General features: G+C 33.5%; 1 protein-coding gene across 4 annotated transcripts in view; it reads right to left on the bottom strand.

The window, feature by feature from the left end:
• The window catches only part of UGGT2 (UDP-glucose glycoprotein glucosyltransferase 2), an 86,248-nt gene continuing 76,586 nt past the window's right edge, over positions 1-9,662 (bottom strand). For 2 of the 4 annotated variants that reach the window (XM_027645275.1, XM_027645286.1), the window contains 8 exons: positions 9,216-9,314; positions 8,440-8,524; positions 7,800-7,982; positions 6,383-6,543; positions 5,978-6,092; positions 2,883-2,999; positions 1,714-1,858; positions 1-820 (listed from right to left, as the gene is read on the bottom strand). In XM_027645275.1, coding sequence (XP_027501076.1) covers positions 798-820; positions 1,714-1,858; positions 2,883-2,999; positions 5,978-6,092; positions 6,383-6,543; positions 7,800-7,982; positions 8,440-8,524; positions 9,216-9,314 — 928 coding nt within the window. In that variant the 3' untranslated portion in view covers positions 1-797. Of the gene's footprint in view, positions 821-1,713; positions 1,859-2,882; positions 3,000-5,505; positions 5,631-5,977; positions 6,093-6,382; positions 6,544-7,799; positions 7,983-8,439; positions 8,541-9,215; positions 9,315-9,662 lie in introns of those variants that run through there. The other 2 variants (XR_003527962.1, XM_027645300.1) reach the window with 2 other exon arrangements.

Genomic DNA, 9,662 nt, shown 5'->3' with positions numbered 1-9,662 from the left:
TCAAAAATACTCACATATTTTATTATTTTCAGTTTTAAAAAGGATGATGATAATCAAAACCAAGTAGAAACAGCTTTCAGGTACTGACCTTCTGATGCAACGTGTGCTGGTTGGAAAACCATCTTAACCAAAGTCATAATGGAATTTTATGACACACTATTTAAGTGACCAAAAGGAGCCTAAGAATCAAAACTTAGTTTTTAAAATTTGTTAGAGTGCAGCACTCCTGCACAATAAATGAAAAGTGTCATTCCTTGTTTTTAGCTTCCAAGTTGACTTATCTTTGTGTGGTCTAAATTACTAAAGTTATTTTTTGTGTCTTATCTTTGCTACACTGAGATTCTTTCTTGTGACCACAGCATTCTCCAGGGACAAAACTATAGACATATAACAAAAACTCTTGATATTTTAATACATAAACTTAATGCATGTAATATGCACAAACCAGTTTTCATGTACATATTTAATGTGTGTGTCCTCCCCCAGACTGACAATGTATCTTTGAGAAGTTGAACACCTCTTTCTTCATATTGTAAAATCCTCTGGGCAAACTGTACTTTAAAGAAGGAAAAGAAAACCAAACTCCACACTGGGTAAAAAAAGCCACAACCCCAAGTACCTGTGGATTTCTCAGTTTTGTATTGCATTTAAAATGTTTTAAATAACACTATAAGTTATAAAATATTTGACTTAACATTAAAGAATGTTGCAGATAGTGCCATTGTAACATTTGTAACTCCCCTTCAGTCTTTTCCAGAAGACTATTGAGTTGTCACCATTGCTGTTCAAGGGCTGTGCTAAAGTTCATCATGTTTAAGACCTGTAACCGAAGGGAAAAAGAAATTATAAAAACGAGTTCGATAAAGACAGTTCTGTAAAATGTGAAGAAAGCCCTTTACTTTCCATTTGCTGCTAGTCAGTCATGCAACATGAACTTCCTTTTTGGAGCCTTGCTAAAAGTTGAGCATAAGCTTTCACAAGGAATAAAAACCAATAAGAATTCTTTATAAGCGAAAGTGAATTTGTGCCTTGACTCAAGACTTTTAAATATATATCTGCCAAGTTTTTTCTTCAACCTTAAGGGCTGAGATCATCTTTTTCTTTTGTTTTGTTTAATATTACTCCAAGAAGTCTTATTAAAAGTTCTATAAGTGTGTTTGTTTGTTTGTTTGGGTTTTTGTGGGGTTTTTTGGTGTTTTTGTTGTTGGTTGTTTGGATTTTTTCTCATGCTATTTAACAAACTCAGTTTAAAACACATTAGTAAAAAAATAAGCCAAACTCTATTTGTAGCCTAAACCACAATTTAGTCTGGTGCAAAAAGGCTCTGCATACATGAGTCTGGAGAAAACAATAGAGACTGAGTTACCTACTGCTTAACAGACATGAGCTTTGGGTTATCTAAGTGACGTCTAAGCTAAGATGCTTTATTTAGTATTTGTGCCTCAAATGACATGTGACAGTTGTGTTTGAGGTCCAAGAACAGGACACCACGGAACCTTCTCTTAGATTCTGGCACGAAACAAAAGATTTTATCCTCTCAGTGTAACTCTTATGTAAAGAAGCATAACACAACCATAAAAACCCACACAATTTCTCTAAGAACAGGGAAAATTACACAAATGAAAGATTTGTGCTTACTGACTGCAATCTTAGTTTCAACTATATTAATATTTAATTTTTACAAGCTAACAGATGAATATGCATGTAAATTACCTTTTTGAAATAACGATGTTAGCTTTTTCTTCTCTTTTTCAATTTGCTGTATTAACTTTCGTATCTCAGAGTCGTAGTCAACCCATTCAGGAACTATCCGGGCAGCAGCCTCTAATTTTGGTTCTTTGGTTTGGGGATTGTTGCACTGAAAGTTTAAAACATATTAGATGTAAACAAAGCAAATGTGAAAATAACATCTCCTCAGAGAACTTAGCTCAAATAATTTTGTCAGCATTTGCAATGTCATTGAAACATGCAACTTGGACATTATTATTAAAAAAATTACACTAAAATTGTAAATAAATCCTGTTCAAATAATTCAAATAACTCACAACATATAATTGTAAATACTTTTCTTTTCCCCCCTGCTCCTGACTATATGTATAGCACAGAGATGGCTAGGACAAGACTACTAAGATTTAGGCAAAGTTACATGGGGAGATACAAGATATACATTGGCACACTGAGGTTGAATCTGATAAAGGTTTTTTTATTACATTTGTGATGCTTCCTCTGGTGTTGTCTAGAAAAATGTATTGACTACTTCCATAAAATAATATAAATGGAAATCTCAGTATCAAGTGATACATGATAATGGGGACTGAAAGAGGGTGGGATGGGGTTTAATAATGAGAGAGGAAGATTTTCTCTTTCTGTTTCTATTCCCAAAGAAAGATGCTTTCTTCTTTCTAGACATGGATAATCCCCTGAGCATTACACTTTTTAAGCTTTGCTTTATCTCCTGTTTATAGTGATGAAATAGACAAAGAAACCATAATAATATTAAGTCCTATAATCATCAAGTTCTGGAGGAACCTTCTATGTAGGGAGTGCAACAGCAGCACACAATGCCCAGAGAGTTAACAGTACTTCATCACAGCTCTAGAAACCAGGTTGAGTATGGAAAAATTATTAGGAAAATACATGTATGGGCGTGAAAAGCCTCAATCTTGTTCAGTTAAGAGACAGCAAGACTTAATTTTTTGGTACAGTTTTCAGCTTTAATGTAAGAAATTTGTAAGAGCAAGCAGGAGAGGAAAAGGACTGAGTGTTCCAGCGCCTTCCATCAAGGCTGCCTTTATGACATGACATATATTTATCTCAAAAGCCACAGAAATCACAGCAAAGTTGTTAATCTGTAAAACTAATTCAAGTCAGGATCAACTCACCAAGTCTATTGTTTTAGCCTTTTTCTTGGACTGATCATCACACCAGGTTTCACACCAAAGCCACTCCTGGGGGAGAGACTTAATGGCTACTTGATGAATCATGTTATTGGGAAGATCCTGTACAAATTTCGTAAAATCATAAATTAGCATTGAATGTAATGTAACTGGTTATCAAGCAGCTACTTAAAAGTAGAATCTTTGCCTATTACTCTTACATTTTCTTCTTACATTTCCTTCTTAGTGCTCACCTAGTTCTTTTTCAAGTAGATTAAAAACTTAGTCATGCTCATTTTGATGCCAATTCCACCTCTCATTTACTAAGCAATTTTTTTCTTGCACTTACATCTGTCTTTCCTTAGCTTGACATAACAATACTTCTGTCTGATACTCATGGTTCAGATACTGCATGTCATACTATAAATACTACTAAAGAGCAAAACTGAAACCATCTCTCCATTCCTTAAATTTGAAAAAAATATCCCTCAAAAACCATATAATGCAGGATTACACCACTACTCTAAATTTAGATGACTTCTAGGAAAATGGATTCCAGAAACATGAGTGTGAGAAGGAACAGCTATTAAACTGCTATTCTGGCTACCTTCCTTACTTTACTTTTCTTTTTTTTTTTTTACCTGTATTATATAGTCCGGTACTCTCATCAAGAAAACTCCAAATGAAGATCTTGCTGAATGTAGGGAGTAGCATTTACAAATCAGAAAAACCTCAGGCAGTCATTCACTGGCCATAGTTAAAAATAATAGGTGTAATTGGCAGATCCATTTGTGAGCTCCCTCACATGTGCGACCCCTACATTATACTTTAAAATAAATGTCAGTACTGTGATAAGTATTAGTCACATCTTATTTTGTCAATTCATGTTGCTAAATGTGACAGAATAAAACAGCACATATTGCTGTATTATGAAAGACATAATTTATTTCAAATATAGACATTCAAATGTATATTGAGAGCCAAGACATTAAACAGTGAAATGCTTTAATTTTTGAAAAACTTAAATTCTACAAATTTTTGGAAGATTAAAAAATGGTTTATCACCATCTCAATTTCAAAAGAAGAGAGACTAGTTTTCTGTTGTGCCTCTTTGACTTTGTAAATGAAATCACAATTCCTGAGTTACTACAATTCCTGAGTAGTGAATTTACAAATTTTTACATGGGGCAGAAAGTCAGCTGCTAGTGCCAGGATTTAAAGTAAACAGAAGAAAAGAATGAATTAAAAAAAAAAAATCTAAACAAAATTACTGTATTGGAGGTCTATTTTTTATGATGTGTAATTTTTCTCCCTAGGAGTTCTATACTCACTCTCCTTGGCATTTAAAATCACAATTTTCCCTTCCATCTACTTCTCTTTTGTGGTTTATATTAGCATAACCTTAACTACCACCCATGAAGGCAGCAGTGCTGGCAGATTAGCAAAGAGCTGAGATTGCTTCTTCTTTGAGAAGAGCAGTGAGCACTCCAGTAAGGTATTTAAAATAAAAATAGTAATAAAAAAATCACAATACATCCTTATCAGTAGATGAAAACTCTCCAGGACTCAAATACGTTGCACTGTGGTTTGTATTTCTAGGAATATTGCTGTATTTTGTGTAAGTAGTAGCAATTAAGACAGAAAGAAGTTCCTATCAATACAGTCAGAAACCAGATTAGTATGAAAATATTACTTTGAAATATTTTTCCAATTAATTCCAATTCCTTTCTGCCAAGCTTAGCTACCATAACATCTGCTCCTTAAGTGGTTTTTTATTTGATCCAAGAGTTGTTATTATAAGAGATACATGCCACCATGTATTAATGCTGTAATTGAAAATACAAGAATCTTAAAATAGAAAGAGACACATTTTTAACATTTTGAGAACATTAGATAAATCTCATTACTATTTCTGAAAATCAGCATTATAGTGGAAGCCCTGTACCCAGCTTCTGAATCTTTAAAGGTCTTTGTGAAAGACAACTTGCACATGGGTAAGACTACGTCTGGAGAACATACAGCTGTATCCTATCAGGACTAAGTGTGATACAGGGACACCAATTCATTCTATTGTCCAGAAAAGGAGAAGTGAAATATGGGTGTTGCTGTTATGTAAGTCTTTTGCTCTTAACAATTACAGCTAAAGGCTGCTCCAACTCCCTGTGTCCAGTCTACTCTGAGTTTTTCGTGTAGCTGTATTTCCACTTTTCTTTGTCCAGTATTATAAGAACTGCTATTTTAAATTTTTACTTTTATTTCTGGGGAAAAAAAAAAAAAGCAAGTGGCAATAATGTCCTTATGTAAGAGAGAGAAATTTCCTTGCAGGGGGGCAGAAAGTAGGCACTGAGAGATGTGGGCTTTGCTACCGTGGGATCCCTTTGCTGCTATAGGTGGGTAAAAACCTTTTGTGCTTTAGGAATTCCACGAGGAAAACAAATAAAGCAGGGACAATCTCACTTATGAAGCCCTTCTGCAGTTCACCCCAAGTGAGACATAAATAAGTAATATTGACTCAGGCAGAAATGTGATGAGCTGTTTACCATCCATCTTCCATCAATTTAAATAACCTCTACTACAGGAAAAAAAGTAATAAATTTAAGTATATTATGTTTACATGGGATCCACTTACATGCTTGTGACTGCACCCTGATGTACCTCATTTGGGTTTAAAAATTGTTGGAATTACATAAATAAAGACTACAGCCAGCACAGGGTGACGATGTGCAGCAACCACCAGAGTGCCTTTGCAGTTAGCTTACAAAAAAAAAAAATTAAATTTACATTGATTAAAAAAAAGAAGAAAAAGGAAAAAGCTCTTGCCAAATAAAAATATAATTACCATTATCAGAATAAAGGTGAACAGTTCTCTATGTGTTTTTTTCCTCATTTTTTTCATATTAAACAATTATTTAAAACAATAATCATTTAGTGTTCAGTTTTCTGAGCTGTGCTCACGTGGACACCTGAAAATGTGCTAAAACAGCAGTACATGGCAAATAGTTTTGGAATTATACAACATACACACTGAGCTACCCAACAATTCCATGCAATTTGAGAAAGATAAAGAAAATAAACCCCAAATTGCTTAAAGCCATTTATACCTGATCTAGATTTGACAGACTGTTTGGATCTTGACTAAGAGCCTGGTACTGGCCCCGAAGCCTGTCTCCAGCTGCAATCTTTCTGAAAGTCTTCAGATCCACAACATATAAGGCACTAAAAAGTTTAAAAAAAAAAAAATTAAGTTGTGGAGTTTCACCTTCTTTTTGATAATATTAATAAAAGTAACAAGAAACTAAAACATGTTCCCATCCTGAAGGAATATTTTTCTTAAGTGGCTAAAGCTACAATAGAAAAGTGAAATCAATATGTCATCAGAATTCATGCCTTATTCATCTCTTGCTGAGAATGACTGGAGGGCAATTGGTTTTGAAACCCTCAGTGATCAATATCAAGACCCAGATTTCAATTAAATGCACACACTGCACAAAAATATGTTGTCCTACCTAATATGGTATTTCCTTTTCCCAAGATGTGATGCCCAGTATCCTGATTTCCAGAAACGGTACCCATCCATTTCCTTACGGCTGTCACAGAAGGGTGTGTATCCATAGGGAGCTCCATTTAGATCTAGATCTCTGAGTTCTTTCAGGTCACTTCTCACAATCTAAATAAGAATACAGTTATTTCTACAATTTAATACTGTTTCTAAGGTATGCATATGAGGGTAGGTATTGCAGCAAGTTTCACAAAGTTTTATTTTAAATAAAAAAAAAACTGAGACACTACGACAGCAGAGTATAGACAAAATATTCCACTGGAAGATATTTACCAAATTATTCTTCAAGTTAAAAAGAAGTGTTTATTATCTTATTAACAATGGTCATCTGTGTAACACATTTAATAAGTAAATTAAATAAACCAGGCACAATATTTTTTAATTCATAGGTCAGTGTTTCTGGTTGCCCAAGACTAAATTCCCTAATGAAAAAGCATAACTTCTAAAATCTACCAAGCATGTCCCTTTTAAAGAATCCTTCCTATTTGTTACCTAACTTGGGTATTCCAAAATTATTGCATCATTTGAAAAATCTTTGTATCGAGTGATAAAGTACTTTTAAAAATAGGTTATAATGACATTTTACAAATGTCCTTTATTTACTGTTCAATCCTTCTCTATCTAATTTATCAATGGTAAAAAAAAGTTTTAGTTATTTGGGTGTAGAGAGAAATCCTTACAGTTGTGAGGACAGACAACCAGTGTTACCAGATGGTGTATCCAGATGAAACTGCAGAAGGTTGCAGTCTGCATTACTAAACCTAAATTCAATTTATTCTCAAGCTTTGGAAAAGGACCAAAATACATTAATACTTGTCCTGACATTTTTAACAACCTTGTGATAGACTTTTCAATGCCTCATCTCTTGGAGACAGCATTTTGTCTTTCAGTATATTATACAATACTCATTCGTGAGTGAAAGACTGCATACAAATTTAAAATAGAGACAGGATTAATCTTGACAAATTTCAGCCATCTCGAAGTTGTTCAAATGGTCCAAACTAATCCCCTCAGACTCCTTGCACATTGGAGAAGTCCTCTCACAGTCAGTCCAGAGACTGATTCACTCCAATACAGTTTCAGTGAAAGGCCCGTTTAAGATCACACTCACCTCTCCAGGTGCCTTTCTCTCTCCACAGACAATTTAGGACAACTCAGTGTAGTGAGACTCAGTGTCCACATGACTAAAGACAAGTGAAATTATTGCATTTCACATTCTGCAACACCACTGGTTCTGTTCTTACAGCTGCAGTAGTCTTACAAGACCAACGTCTGAATAAATGACCATAGGGGATGAGACTGCATCAATTTAAGCCCATATAAATTCCTCATACATTTATTTATATACCATTATTTTTTCTTACCTGGTCAGCATCGACAAATATTATTTTATCCACAGCCAAAGGGAAAAGAACATCCAAGAAAAGAATTTTGTAGCCCCAGATAATTCTCTGTTTTTCTGTCTGTTGATAAAGCCAGCGGGGCCACTTATACTGTACTAACTCATAGCTGAAACCATACTTTTTAGCCATGTGAGGAATAACATCCTAGAAGAAAAACAAAAAAAAAACTATTAAGTGCACATTTTTGGGACACAGAAGGACTCAAAAGGAAAAAGAGTGAGTGGTGCAAAACAGTTGTAGCTGTATTGGCCTTACTGACTATACAGTTTATTACTCTGAAATGTTTCTTTAGTTTTAGCAGTATCCTCAGCTACACCAGTAGTAAAAACATTTTATGAAAGCTCTTGGAGACTAGCAGAAGAGAATAAATTATTATAATTTATCACTGAGCTTTGCATTCCACAAGAGAAGAACCTTATACGGAACACTTCTAAAACTATTAATATTTAAAACTATTAGTATTTAAAACTATTTAATCCACTCAGAGATCATTTTCCACTGCGAAAATTTAATTTGAACTATATAGTTAATCAATTGTAATTTTAAAAAATTATTTAAAATTTTAAAGAAAAAAATAATAAAAGAAAGACTTTTCTCCTACCTTAAATGTAGGGGAGAGGTAGTTTTTCAGAAACCAAAATTTAACTGGTGTTTTTGTATGACGTAGGACAGAAAGCATCATAATTCTGTGGAAATATAAGTCTATAATAAACAAACAAATACACACAGGTCATTAAATTACAACTGCACTTAAAAAGTGTTAAAACTTTTTAAGTATAATTTTCTTTTACCCAACTTAAGCAGAATTTTCTATCTATTTCTAATTAAAAGCTTTAAAGAGCATGTGTTCAACACTGTTTTGAGATGGACTTATTTGATTCACATTGGCTAAGCAACAGTAGAAGGAACAATTTCAAAAGTGGATCTATTAACAAGTTTTATTCTCAGAGAATGCCTGACAAAATTAGAATAATGATTAATACCTTATATTAACTTATGTAACCATATGTGCATATAGTAAACCCATAGTTTGGACTAAACAGAAATAGATACAATTCGAGATACAAGATTATGAAGTTACATCTTTATACAGAGAGACTGAACTTCACCTTTTATGTTTGTACTTCACACATGAAAGACAAGAAGAACATTTTTCTGTCTTCAAAGAATAATGGTACTTTTGAACATTTGTATGTTGAATCACTTTGTTCTTAAGCAAAGAGTAATATAGTCCTCATTGTATACACCCTTTCTATGTATTGACAATTTATTATTTTTATTTTGTTTAAAAAATCAGTTTCTTTAAGCTGCTTAGTGGTAGTAAGAAAATGTAGTGTATTGAGAAGAAATTCTTGATTCCCTTTTACCTTTCCTTACCTTAAAAAACGTTCATATAAATGGCCTGAAGCAACAGAAAAAATGTTAAGAATATCACTTTTCTTTTCCTTCTCTTCTGTTGGAATTTCTTCTGAAAATCTAAAAATTATTATGAATTATTATATAAAGTAAACATTCAGCAGAAAAAAACATACTAAATTATCAAGCTCATAAAGAATCAAAAGTAAGAAAATACACAAAAGAAATACTTATCCTATAGTAACCAAATACACTCCCACTGCACATGCCTATGATACCAAAATCTTTTGGGAGCAACATCTCATACCCAGTCACTCAGGACAAGCAATGGCACAATTGCAGCCTCCAGTATTTTCAATCAAACAGAACCCAAATTGGACAAGAACTCCACATTTTATCAAAGTAAAAATAATCAGAAGTACACACAGCCATAGCATCTTGAGAACTGGTAGTTTTTAAATTAAAACC

This window comes from Corapipo altera, unplaced genomic scaffold (assembly GCF_003945725.1).
Source record: "Corapipo altera isolate COAL_440 unplaced genomic scaffold, ASM394572v1 0, whole genome shotgun sequence".
In the NCBI taxonomy this organism is placed as follows: domain Eukaryota; kingdom Metazoa; phylum Chordata; class Aves; order Passeriformes; family Pipridae; genus Corapipo; species Corapipo altera.
This window is presented reverse-complemented; position numbering and strand designations above follow the sequence as displayed.